Genomic DNA, 14,599 nt, shown 5'->3' with positions numbered 1-14,599 from the left:
TATGACCAACATTTGCAGAACAATGTTTTTCTGGTCACTGCCCCAACAACATTTAATAATTGGCTTTTGTGCAGAGTGACATTACATTCAGTCTGGTTCTGGCCTTGCCAAACATACTGAGAGAGTCCAGGTTAAAGTCACTGATATTTTCTGTGACAGCGATCATGGCATTTTATCCGTTCTTGACCTTCCTGAAGCTTTTGACCAGGTTGGCCATGCCATCCTCCTTCACTGCATCACCTAAGTGGAACTGTCTTTGTGTTGCTTAATTCCTATATTTCCTAACACAGTCAACACCTCTCCAGCAATGATTTCTCTTCTTGCTCCTAACTATTAATAGGGTGAGCATCTACAGCTTTTTGTGGGAGGGAGTTGCACATTTCTATCAACCTTTGCTTGAAAGTGTTTCCTCACTTCTTGTGAATGACTTGGCTCTGATTTTAAAGTTTTGTCCCTTTGTCCTAGACTGCCAACCCCCTCACCTCCTTCCACTCACCAGCTGAAAAAGTTTCTCTCAAAACACCCTATCAGTTCCTTACAAAATCCTAAAAACCTCAGTCAAATCATCCCATATACTTTTTATATTCCAGGGATTACAAATCCAGTTTACGTAATCTCTTACAATCTAACCCTTAGAGCCCAGTAAAATTCTGGTGAATCTGCGCTGCACTGCTTGCAAAGCAAAATATATCCTTTCTGGGCACCGCGCATTAGAAGTATTGGGAAGATCACGATGGCGGCTTCAGAGTAAATAATAAATTGTTTTCAGTGACAGAAGGGTTGGTAACCAGAGAGCACAGATTTAACACAAACAAAAACAAGAAATGCTGGAATCACTCAGCAGGTCTGGCAGTATCTGTGGAAAGAGAAGCAGAGTTAACGTTTCGGGTCAGTGACCCTTCTTCGGAACTGACAAATATTAGAAAAGTCACAGGTTATAAGCAAGTGAGGTGGGGGTGGGGCAAGAGATAACAAAGGAGAAGGTGCAGATTGGACCAGGCCACATAGCTGACCAAAAGGTCATGGAGCAAAGGCAAACAATACGTTAATGGTGTGTTGAAAGACAAAGCATTAGTACAGATTAGGTGTGAATACACTGAATATTGAACAGCAGCAAGTGCAAACCTGAAGAAAAACAACCTGAAAAAAACAGTGGGTAAGCAAACTGAACAAACTAAGATGAAATGAAATAAATGCAAAAAAAGATTGTAAAAAATGTAAAAAGGAATGTTAAAAAAAAAAGGAAGAAAAAATAACTAAAAATGAAAGTAAAATGGGGGGCTGTCATGCTCTGAAATGATTGAACTCAATGTTCAGTCCGACAGGCTGTAGTGTGCCTAATCGGTAGATGAGATGCTGTTCCTCGAGCTTGCGTTGATGTTCACAGATTTAAGGTGCTTGGCAAAAGAACCAGAGGTGACATAAAATATTTTATTTCACAGAGAGTTGTTATCTGGAACACACAGCCCGTAAGTGTGGTGGAAGCAGATTGAATAGTAACTTTCAAAGGGGAATGGCTAAATACTTGAAGTGGACTAAATTACTGGTCTATAGGGAAAGAACGGGGAGTGGGACTAATTGGACAGCTCTATCAAAGAGCTGGCGCAATGGACTGAATGACCACCACCTGCGCTGAATGATGAAGTTATTATCCACGCTTCTACTGGTATTGTCGTTTGCATACATCCTGATTCTGTTTAAGATTGCTCGGAATATCTCCGTTGTGCAAAATGGAAGGTAGGGCTAATAGACACTTTTACTCATCATATAGGTTTCTCCCCTGGCTGGTGCTTGTTGTTTCAGTGTTGAAGTAACTATTAGTAAGGACGTTGAAATGTTATCTAACTATTTGCAAATGCAAGGTATCAGAACTATAGCAAAAACAAACTGGCAACTTCCTCCTCTTATCTATGTCAGGTCATTTTAAAGGTTCCGTAGACCAGAATCCTCCCGTTAGCCCTCCGTCATCTGTGGATAGTGAGCTAAGTGCTTCAGAAGTAGATGAAGATTCATTGGGGTCTGGTTACAAGCTTACCGATGTCACAGATGTACAAATCCTAGCTCGGATGCAGGAAGAAAGTAAGTATTGACCTGATATTTAATGTAAATTCTGTTAACTCCAAGTAAGAAAAAAAATTGTCTGAAATCAATAAATTTAACAATGCTTGCCCTAAGTGCTTTCGAATGGGTGCTTTTACGTAATGGGCTCCTTCACATAGGAATTTTCTTGGGCAGACGTTTTATGTAAGAAATGATAAGTACATTGTTTTTGTCGTAGATTGTTTTATTTTTAAATTACTTCCTTCTGCTACCTATTAGTAGCACTATCTGGTGGTTCTGCAACATTTTCTTTCTACATACAGCATATGGAGCTGGATGAACTTGATATTGGTGCTCAGTGATTTAGTGTGAGAATCTACCATCCAGTACTATCTGTCTTGACACCTCAGTTGTAAATAAGAAAATTGGCTGATAAAATTGATGAATATGTTCATATAATGTATAACAATTTGCATTTATGTAGAACCTTCAATATAGTAAAACATCTCAAGGCACTTTCACAGGAGCATTATCAAAACAAAATTTGATACTGAGCCACTTAAGGAGATATTTGGGCAAATGACCAAAGGCTTGATCAAAAAAGGTAGGTTTAAAGGAGGAAAGGGAAGCAGAGAAGTTTAGGGAGGGAGTTCCAGAATTTAGGACCTTGGCAGATGACGGTACGGCTGCCAATGATGGAGCAATTAAAACCAGGAATGTCCAAGAGGCCAGAATTAGAGGAACACCGATATCTAGGCGGGTTCATAGAGTCATACAGCACAGAAACAGGCCCTTCGGCCCATTGTGTCTCTACAGGCCATCAAGCACCTACCTATTCTAATCCCATTTTCCAGCACTTGGCCCGTAGCCTTGTATGCTGTGGTGTTTCAAGTGCTAAATACTTCTTAAATGTTGAGGGTTCCTGGCCTCTACCACCTCTTCAGGCAGTGCATTCCAGATTCCAACCACCTTCTGGGTGAAATTTTTTTCCTCCTGCCCCTTACCTTAAATCTTTGCCCCCTGGTTATTGACCCCTACACTGAGTAAACGTTTCTTCTTATCTAATCTATCAATGCCCCTCATAATTTTGTATACCTCAATAATGTACCCCCTCAGCCTTCTCTGCTCTAAGGGAAACGACCCTAGCCTTTTCGGTCTCTCTTCATAGCTAAAACGCTCCAGCCCAGGCAACATCCTGGTGAATCTCCTCTGCACGCTCTCCAGTGCAATCACATCCGTCCTATAGTGTGGTGACCAGAACTGTATACAGTACTCCAGCTGTGGCCTAACTAGCAATTTATACAGCTCCATCATAACCTCCCTGCTCTTATATTCTATGCCTTGGCTAATAAAGGCAAGTATCCCACATGCCTTCCTAACCACCTTATCGACCTGTGCTGCTGCCTTCAGTGATCTATGGACAAGTCCATAAAGGTCCCTCTGTACTTCCTAGGGTCCTATCATCGATTGTATATTCTCTTGCCTTGTTAGTCCTCCCGGAATGCATCACCTCACACTTCTCAGGATTAAATTCCATTTGTCACTGCTCTGCCCATCTTACCAGCCCATCTAGATCCTGTAATCGTAGGCTATCCTCCTCATTTTTTACTACACCACCAATTTTCGTGTTATCCGTGAACTTACTGATCATACCTCCTATATTCACGTCTAAATCATTAATGTACACTACAAACTGCAAGGGTCCCAGCACCGATCTCTGCGGTACACCACTGGTAGCGGGCTTCCACTTGCAGAAACAACCCTCGACCATCACCCTCTGCCTCCTGCCACGAAGCCAATTTTGGATCCAATTTGCCAAATTGCTCTGGATCCCATGGGCTCTTACAAATAACAGTACAGCACAGGAACAGCCATTCGGCCCTCCAAGCCTACGGTGATCTTGATGCCTGCCTGAACTAAAACCTTCTGCACTTCCGGGGACCGTATCCCTCTATCCCCATCCTATTCATGTATTTGTCAAGATGCCTCTTAAACGTCGCTATCGTACCTGCTTCCACAACCTCCCCTGGCAGCAAGTTCCAGGCACTCACCACCCTCTGTGTAAAGAACTTGCCTCGCACATCCCCTCTAAACTTTGCCCCTCGCACCTTAAACCTATGTCCCCTAGTAACTGACTCTTTCCCCCTGGGAAAAAGCTTCTGTCTCTACACTCTGTCCATGCCGCTCATAACTTTGTAAAACTCTATCCTATCACCCCTCCACCTCCGTCGTTCCAGTGAAAACAATCCGAGTTTATCCAACCTCTCCTCATAGCTAATGCCCTCCAGACCAGGCAACATCCTGGTAAACCTCTTCTGTACCATCTCCAAAGCCTCCACATCCTTCTGGTAGTGTGGCGACCAGAATTGCACGCAATATTCTAAGTGTGGCCTAACTAAAGTTCTCTACAGCTGCAGCATGACTTGCCAATTTTTATACTCTATGCCCCGACCGATGAAGGCAAGCATGCCGTATGCCTTCTTGACTACCTTATCCACCTGCATTGCCACTTTCAGTGACCTGTGGACCTGTACGCCCAGATCTCTCTGCCTGTCAATACTCCTAAGCGTTCTGCCATTTACTGTATACTTCCCACCTGCATTAGACCTTCCAAAATGCATTACCTCACATTTGTCCGGATTAAACTCCATCTGCCATTTCTCTGCCCAAGTCTCCAACCGATCTATATCCTGCTGTATCCTCTGACAATCCTCATCACTATCTGCAACTCCACCAACCTTTGTGTCATCCGCAAACTTACTAATCAGACCAGCTACATTTTCCTCCAAATCATTTACATATACTACAAAGAGCAAAGGTCCCAGCACTGATCCCTGCAGAACACCACTAGTCACATCCCTCCATTCAGAAAAGCACCCTTCCACTGCTACACTCTGTCTTCTATGACAGAGCCAGTTCTGTATCCATCTTGCCAGCTCACCTCTGATCCCGTGTGATTTCACCTTTTGTACCAGTCTGCCATGAGGGACCTTGTCAAAGGCTTTACTGAAGTCCATATCGATAACTCCCACTGCCCTTCCTTCATCAATCATCTTTGTCACTTCCTCAAAAAACTCAATCAAATTAGTGAGACACGACCTCCCCGTCACAAAACCATGCTGCCTCTTGCTAATAAGTCCATTTGTTTCCAAATGGGAGTAAATCCTGTCCTGAAGAATCCTCTCTAATAATTTCGCTACCACTGATGTAAGGCTCACCGGCCTATAATTTCCTGGATTATCCTTGCTACCCTTCTTAAACAAAGGAACAACATTGGCTATTCTCCAGTCCTCCGGGACCTCACCTGTAGCCAACGAGGATGCAAAGATTTCTGTCAAGGCCCCAGCAATTTCTTCCCTTGCCTCCCTCAGTATTCTGGGGTAGATCCCATCAGGCCCTGGGGACTTATCTACCTTAACGCTTTGCAAGACACCCCACGGAGGCAACATATGTGTAGGTCTCACGTTGACGGTACTGAACTGTTTGTTTGTCCCTCTGAATTACTACTATTACTACTGTGTTCTTAAACTTTGTTATACCTCCTATGCAATCCTTTGCCTCACAGTGACAGACTCGGGACTGCACTCCTTTGAGGTGCTCTCACCCTCACTGATATTCAATGCTGAATATCAGTTTGAGTGTGCCACATTCCTGGGGGATTCCTGCTCTGCCTGCCTCTTTCTACTGTTTCAGGTGGCCACTGACTTGCTATTCTGAACTCCATCTGGCCATGGGTGACCACTTCTTGGAACCTGTGATCCAGGCAGCCTTCTAGCAGCACCTAGTAAAAGCATCGCCCACTGATAGTCTGTGAAACCCCTGATGACCTAAAGTCGATCAGTAACTTGATGTACTGACATACTAATGGGAGCAGTGAAACCACCCATACAGAAGCAGAAGGATCCTGGCAATAGGGCTACAGTGTGAGATGTCAGCCTTGACTCAGTAGCAGTCCTCTTGCCTCTGAGTCAGAAGGATGTCGATTGAAATCCTACTCCAGGGACTTGGCCACTGAATCCAGGCTGATAGTGTAATACTGAGGGAGTGCTGCATTATTGGAGGTGCTACCTTTTGAATCAGATGCGAAATAGGAACCTTGTCTTACTTCTCAGATGGACGTAAAAGATCCCATGGCACTGTTTGAAGAAAAGCTGGGGAGTTCTCCTCAGTATCCTGGCCAACATTTATACCTCAACCAACACCTAAAACAGATTATTGGAGTCAGAGAGATTTGATTTAGTTTAGTTTAGAGATACAGCACTGAAACAGGCCCTTTGGCCCACCGAGTCTGTGCCAACTATCAACCACCCATTTATACTAATCCTACACTAATTCCAGATTTCTACCACATCCCCACCTGTCCCTATATTTCCCTACCACCTACCTATACTAGGGGCAATTTACAATGGCCAATTTACCTATCAACCTGCAAGTCTTTGGCATATGGGAGAAAACCGGAGCACCCGGAGGAAACCCACGCGGTCACAGAGAGAACTTGAAAACTCCGCACAGGCAGTACCCAGAATTGAACCCAGGTCGCTGGAGCTGTGAGGCTGTGGTGCTAACCACTGCACCACTGTGCCGCCCATTTTGGTTATTATCTCTAAGATATGTGTGGGACCTTGCTGTGTGCAAATTGGCTGCCATGTTTCCTACATTACAACAGTGAGTGCAGTTCTCTTTTCTTTCTTTCTCATTAATAACAGAATTTCAGACTAAAATTCAACATCTCCTTAAAGCTAATGCTGAGAAGTAGTGTCAAATGACTCTGGCATCAGATCCACAAAGCTTCAGGCTAGTTTCAGTCGAAAAACATCCTGCCTCTTTATTTCCTGGGCTACAGTGCAAAGAAGAAATCACTGTTTACACTAAACCCAAATACAAGGAATTTGACATTAGCTGAGAAAAAGAATTGGTCCATTATATCCATACATAACTCCCAGATACTAATAGCCAAGATCTTGCCTTAACAAGCAATGCAACTGCCCTGACTAAACAATTACTGCTGTTGACCTCCTTTTTGATAATGAGATGACGGAGACTACACTCCCTTCCCTAGGCTCATCATCCACCAAGTCCCTTCTCTTTGGTGAATACTGATGCAAAGTACTCATTTAGTACCTCGCACATTTCCTCTGGCTCCACATATAGATTCCCTTCTCTGTCCTTGAGTGGGCCAACCCTTTCCCTCGTTACCCTCGTGCTCTTTATATACATATAAAAAGCCTTGGGATTTTCCTTAATCCTGTTTGCCAATGACTTTTCATGACCCCTTTTAGCCCTCCTGACTCCTTGCTTAAGTTCCTTCCTACTGTCTTTATATTCAAGGGATTCGTCTGTTCCTAGCCTTCCAGCCCTTACGAATGCTTCCTTTTTCTTTTTGACGAGGCTCACAATATCCCGCGCTTTCCAAGGTTCCCGAAACTTGCTAAACTTGTCCTTCTTCCTCACCGGAACATGCTGGTCCTGGATTCTTATCAACTGACAATTGAAAGACTCCCACATGTCAGATGTTGATTTACCCTCAAACAGCCGCTCCCAATCTAACTTCTTCAGTTCCTGCCTAATATTGGCCTTCTTACCCAATCTCCAGTCCTGGGCTGGAGGAGGTTACAGAGGGAGGGGAGAGACGCTGTGAAGGGATTTGAAAATAAGGATGAGAATTTTAAAATTGAGGTGACGCTGAACCAGGAGCCTGTGTAGGTCAGCGAGTCCAGGGATGATGGGTAAATAGGGCTTGGTGTGAGTTAGGACAAGGGTAGCAGAGTTTTGGTTGAGCTCAGTTTTATGGAGTGTGGAAGATTGGAATAGTCAAGTCTAGAGGTAACAAAAACATGGATGAGGGTTTCGGCAGCAGATGAGCTGAAGGGTGAGATTGTGGAGGTGGAAGTGGGTGGTCTTGGTGATGGCATGGATGAGTGCACCATTGAATTCTATACCTCGGCCAGTAAAGGAAAGCATTCCAAATGCCGCCTTCGACACTGTCTACCTGTCCTGCCACTTTCAGGAACCTGTGGATGTGCATTCCAAGGTGTCTCACTTCTTCTACCTCTCTCAATATCCTCCCGTTTATTGTGTATTCCCTCGCTTTATTTGCCCTTTCCAAATGCATTACCTTACACTTCTCTGGATTGAATTACATTTGCCACTTTTCCGCCCACTGGACCAAACCATTAATATCTTTCTGGAGTCTATGGCTATCCTCTTCACGATCAACTACACGGCCAATTTTTGTGTCATCAGTAAATTTCCCAATCATGCCTACCACATTCAAGTCCAAATCATTAATATATACCACAAACAGCAAGAGACCCAACACTCAACCCATTCACAACAACATCTGTCCAATACTACCCTTTGTTTCCTGTCCCTGATCCAATTCTGGATCCAACCTGCCACATTTCCCTGTATCCCATGGGCTTTCATTTTACTGACCAATCTGCCATGTGGGACCTTGTCAAATGCCTTGCTAAAATCCATGTAGACCACATCCACTGCACTTCCCTCATTAATCCTTCTTGTTACTTCCTCAAAAAAGTTAGTAAAATATGACCTTCCCTTAACAAATCCATGCTGACTATCCCTGATTAATCCGTGCCCTTCTAAATGGCAGTTTATCCTGTCCCTCAGAATAAATTCTAATAATTTACCCACTACTGAGGTCAGACTGACCGGCCTTTAATATTTGGTCTACCACTTGCACCCTTTTTTTAAACAATGGTACAACGCTTGCAGACCTAAATTCATCTGGTACTTCTCCTTTATCCAGTGAGGATTTAAAGATCATGCTCAGCGCATCCGCTATTTCCTCCATGGCTTCCTTTTAACAACCTTGGATGCACTCCATCCGGCCCTGGGAATTTATCCACTTTGAAGGATGTCAGACCCTCTAATACTTCCTCTCTCGTTATGTTTATCGCATCTAATATTTCACACTACGCATTAACTACAGTGTCTACATCAACCCTCTCCTTTGTGAAGACCGAGACAAAAAACTCATTAAGAACCCTGCCCACATCTTCATCCACACAAGTTCCTTTGTACATTTCTGATAAGCCATACCCTTTCCTTAGTGATCCTCTTGCTCTTAATGTACTGATAAAACGTCTTTGGGTTTTCCTTTATTTTACTTGCCAATAATTTTTCATGTCCTCTCTTTTGCTTTTCTAATTTCCTTTTTAACTTCACCCCTGAACTTGTATACTCCTCTAGGCTTTCTAAAATATTAAGATTTTACAACCTTCTTACTAAGACTGATTTCCTTCAATTCCTCATTCCCCCCCCTAATCTCTTGGATCTCTAATTCTGGGACATTTCTTGTATCTTCCTCAGTGAAGACAGACACAAAGTAATCATTTAGCGATTCATTCATTCATCTGTGATTTCTCTATTGATTTATTTTTTGATTTAGAGATACAGCACTGAAACAGGCCCTTCGGCCCATCGAGTCTGTGCCAACCATTAACCACCCATTTATACTAATCCTACACTAATCCCATATTCCTACCACATCTTTACCTGTCCCTATATTTCCCTACCATCTACCTATTTAGGGGCAATTTATTCCTCATTATAAATTCTCCTGACTCTGCCTGTATTGGACCCACATTTGTCTTAGCCAAACGTTTCGTTTTTGCGTACCTGTAGAAGCTTTTACAGTCCGTTTTTATATTTTTTCCTAGTCTACATTCATATTCTATTCTCCCTTTATCAGTTTCTCCGTCCTCCTTTGCTGTATTCTAAAATCCTCCCAATTCTTAGCTTTACTGCTATTTCTGGCAACTTTATAGGCCTTTTCTTTTCATCTCTTACACCTCTTAACTTCCTTTGTTATCTACGCTTGACTGCCTTTACTTTTGGGGTTTTTGTGCCTTGAAGGAATGTATAGTTGCTGTAAACTATGTAATATTTCTTTAAAGACTATCCATTGCCTATGTACTGTCATAGCTTTTAATGTATTTCCCCAATCCACCTCAGCTAATTTACCCCTCATACCTTCATCATTTCCTTTGTTCAAATGTAACACCCTGGCTTCAGTATGAACTACCTCATTTTCAAACATAATGTAAAATTCCATCATATTACGGTCACCCATCCCTAAAGATTTTCTTACAAGATTATTAATTCATCCTTTCTCATTACATAAAACTGATCTAAAATAGTCTTTTCCCTAGTCGGTTCCTCAACATACTGCTCTAGAAAACCATCCCTAACACACTCCAGAAACTCGCGTTTCACAACATTAGTGCTCATTAGGTTTACCCAGTCTATATGCAGGTTGAAGTCATCCATGATATCTGTATTATCCATGCTACCTACTTCTCTAATCTCCTGATTAATACCATGCCCCACACTACCACTACTGTTTGGTGACCTATAAACAACTCCTACCAATGTTTGCTGCCCCTGGCAGTTTCTTAGCTTCCCCCAAATAGATTCCACATTTTGTTCTTCCGATCTGAGATCCTCCCGTACTAATGTACTGATTCTATCCCTTATTATCTGTACAACACCACCTCCTTTTCCTTTTTGCCTGTCCTTCCTAAATGTCGAATATCCTTGAATATTCAGTTCCCAGTCTTGGTCCTCCTGTAGCCATGTTTCCATTATGACAATTAAATCAAACCCATAGGGGCGGCAGTGGCGTAGTGGTAACTCAGAGACCCAGGGTATTTCTTTGGGGACATGGGTTTGAATCCCACCATAGCAGAAGGTGGAATTTGAATTTAATTAATAAATCTGGAATTAGAAAGCTAGTCTAATGATGGCCATGAAACCATTGTCGATTGTTGTAAAAACCCATCTGGTTCACTAATGTCCTTTAGGGAAGGAAATCTGCTGTCCTTACTTGGTCTGGCCTACATGTGACTCCAGACCCACAGCAATGTGGTTAACTCTTACATGCCCTCTGAAATGGCCGAGCAAGCCACTCAGTTGTACCTAACTGCTACGAAGTCAATAAAAAGGAATGAAACCGGACAGACCACCCGGCATCGACCTAGGCACCGGAAACGACAACTGCAAACAGATGCCAGACTTCAGCCAATTCAATTCACTCCGGTGATATCAAGAAACGACTGAAGGCACTGGATACTGCAAAAGCTATGGGTCCTGACAATATTCCGGCAATAGTACTGAAGACTGTGCTCCAGAATTTGCCACGTCCCAAGCCAAGCTGTTCCAGTACAGCTACAACACTGGCATCTACCCTGCAATGTGGAAAATTGCCCAGGTATGTCCTGAACACAAAATGCAGGACTAGTCCAACCCGGTCAATTACCGCCCCATCAGCCTACTCTCAATCATCAGTAAACTGATGGAAGGTGTCATCAACAGTGCCATCAAGCGGCACTTGCTTAGCAATAACCTGCTCAGTGACGCTCAGTTTGGTTTCCGCCAGCGCCACTCAGCTCCTGACCTCATTACAGCCTTGGTTCAAACATGGACAAAAGAGCTGAACTCGAGGTGAGGTGAGAGTGACTGCCCTTGACATCAAGGCAGCTTTTGACTGAGTATGGCATCAAGGAGCCCTCGCAAAACTGAGGTCAATGGGAATCAGGGGGAAAGCTCTCCGCTGGCTGGAGTCATACCTAGCGCAAAGGAAGATGGTTGTGGTAATTGGAGGTCAGTCATCTGAGCTCCAGGACATCCCTGCAGGAGTTCCTCAGGGTAGTGTCCTCGGCCCAACCATCTTCAGCTGCTTCATCAATGACCTTCCTTCAATCATAAGGTCAGAAGTGGGGATATTCGCTGATGATTGCAAATGTGCAGCAACATTCGTGACTCCTCAGATACTGAAGCAGTCCGTGTAGAAATGCAGCAAGACTTGGACAATATCCAGTCTCGGGCTGATAAGTGGCAAGTAACATTCACGCCACACAAGTGCCTGGCAATGACCGTCTCCAACAAGAGAGAATCTAACCATTTCCCCTTGACATTCAACGGCATTACCATCGCTGAATCCACCACTATCAACATCCTAGGGGCTACCATTGACCAGAAGCTGAACAGGAGTAACCATATAAATACTGTGGCTACAAGAGCAGGTCAGAGGCTAGGAATCCTGAGGCGAGTAACTCACCTCCTGACTCCCCAAAGCCTGTCCACCATCTACAAGGCACAAGTCAGAAGTGTGATGGAATACTCTGCACTTGCCTGGATGGGTGCAGCTCCAACAACACTCAAGAAGCTCGACACCATCCAGGACAAAGCAGCCCGCTTGATTGGCACCCCATCCACAAACATTCACTCCCTTCACCACTAACACACAGTGGCAGCAGTGTGTACCATCTACAAGATGCACTGCAGCAATGCGCCAAGGCTCCTTAGACAGTACCTTCCAAACCCGTGACCTCTCCCAACTAGAAGGACAAGGGCAGCAAATGCATGGGAACACCACCACCTGCAAGTTCCCCTCCAAGTCGCACACCATCCTGATTTGGAACTATATCGCCGTTCCTTCACTGTCGCTGGGTCAAAATCCTGGAGCTCCCTCCTAACAGCACTGTGGGTATACCTACCCCAAATGGACTGCAGCGGTTCAAGAAGGCAGCTCACCACCACCTTCTCAAGGGCAATTAGGTATGGGCAATAAATGCTGGCCTAGCCAGCGACGCCCACATACCTGAATGAATAAAAAAAATTTTTACCTCTATTTGGGCCTTTAAATCATCTACCTTGTTGCGAATACTGCATGCATTCAGGTAGAGTGCCCTTAATTTTGGCATTCTGCATTCTAAGTGTAGTTGTTGCTCACCTTTGTTTTGCCTGCCTTCTAATGTCACTTGCTACTTTTCTACCTTCTCTTATCAGCTTTACTTCCTTCCAATTTGAGCCACCCCTCAGGTTCCCATCCCCCTGTCTAAACCCTCCCAACAGCACTAGCAAATCTCCCTGCGAGGATGTTAGTTCCGGTCCTGTTGACGTGTAGCCCGTCCATCTTGTGCAGGTCCCATCTGCCCCTGAACCGGTCCCAATGCCTCAGAAATCTGATACCCTTCCTCCAACACCAATTCTCCTGGCACGTGTTTAATCGATCAATCCTCCTATTCCTATGCTCACTAGCACATTGCACTGGGAGTAATCCTGAGATTACTGCTTTTTAGGTCCTGCTTTTTAATTTCCTTCCTAACTCCCTAAAACCTGCTTTCAGGACCTCATCTCTCTTCCTCTGTAATTGGTACCAATGTGGACCATGACCTCGGGCTGTTCACTCTCCCCCAGATGGATATCCTGCAGCTGCTCCGTGACATCCTTGACCCTGGCATCAGGGAGGCAACACACCATCCTGGAGTCACGTTTACTGCCGCAGAAACACCTGTCTGTTCCTCTGACTATCGAATCCCCTATCACTATTGCTCTTCGACACTTCTTCCTCCCCTCCTGTTCAGCGGAGCCTCTCATGGTGCCACAGACTTTGCTCTGGCTGCACTCCCCCGAGGAATCATCACTCTCACTAGTATCCAAAATGGAAAACTGATTAGCAAGGAAGATAGACTCAGGGGACTCCTGCACTGCCTGCCTGGTTCTCTTCGACTGCCTAGTGGTCACCCATTCCCTCTCTGCCTGCATGCTCCTAACCTGCAGTTTGACCACCTCCCTAAACATGCTATCCACATAGTTCTCTGCCTCACGGATGCACAACAGTGACTCCAGTCACTTCTCGAGTTCCAAAACCCGGAGCTCAAGCTTCTGCAGCCGGTGATGCTTCTTGCACATGTGTTCGTCTAGGACACGTGTTGCATCCATGACTTCCCACGTACTGCAGGACGTACATTCCACTTGGCTGAGCTGACCTGCCAAAACGTAACTTTAAAAACTTTTTATTACAAGGAGAAGTAAAGAGAATTTACCAGTTACTCGCCAATCAGCTTCTTCCCCAGTAATGGAGAGAGGCAGCTACTGGAGGCTGAAAAAAGGTAAAAGAAAGAAAGAAGCCCCTCCCTCCCATTTTTTGAATTTGTAGTTCCCCTCCTTGCTGAATTCCCTCAATTACCAAACTCCCTTCTTAACACACTGTGCCCTCCAGCAGCACTCAATGCAGACAAGCAACACTGAGTCCCCTGAATTTATACTCTGAAAACAATGCTGTGTCAGCTTTGCTGGAGCTCAGAAACTAGTTTAAGCTAGCTACCTAATTAACTAGCTACAGCTACTCTGAGTGTTAATATACCCCTATTTAAAACTGTAAGAAATCTAACCTCTTAACTGAAACAGGGATTTTGATTAATTGCTAGATGTAAACAAAAACTGGTCTTGAGAGATTAACCCTTAAAATTCACTCACTTGCCGCCCTCCCCTCTTCACATTCGGTACAGTTAAGAGTCTGTTTGAGGAACATAAATTGGATTGGCAGATCAGTTTGAAATCGCCACATTAATATTAATATCTTTTAGCAAACTGTGGCCTTTGTTATTTAGATCACTGTAATTTGTAACCACTGGTTCTTAGGTGAAATTAAAATGAACTGTTCTAAATCTCTAAATAATATTCAATTTATTCATTCAGTTTAGGAGTTAATACACATGTATTTAAATTATGTTGCATTTAAAACATCAGT

At 44.0% G+C, this 14,599-nt stretch overlaps 1 protein-coding gene across 3 annotated transcripts in view; it reads left to right on the top strand.

Annotated features, from left to right (window-relative positions):
* slain2 (SLAIN motif family, member 2) overlaps nucleotides 1-14,599 on the top strand; it is a 101,125-nt gene that overhangs the window by 50,125 nt on the left and 36,401 nt on the right. For 2 of the 3 annotated variants that reach the window (XM_068035784.1, XM_068035764.1), the window contains exon 4: nucleotides 1,918-2,079. In XM_068035784.1, the coding sequence (XP_067891885.1) occupies nucleotides 1,918-2,079 (162 nt within the window). The remainder of the gene's footprint in view (nucleotides 1-1,917; nucleotides 2,080-14,599) is intronic. The other variant, XM_068035775.1, reaches the window with a different exon arrangement.

Source organism: Heterodontus francisci, chromosome 1, assembly GCF_036365525.1.
Source record: "Heterodontus francisci isolate sHetFra1 chromosome 1, sHetFra1.hap1, whole genome shotgun sequence".
In the NCBI taxonomy this organism is placed as follows: domain Eukaryota; kingdom Metazoa; phylum Chordata; class Chondrichthyes; order Heterodontiformes; family Heterodontidae; genus Heterodontus; species Heterodontus francisci.
Note: the sequence above shows the minus strand (reverse complement) of the source record. Positions and strands in the feature narration are given on the sequence as shown.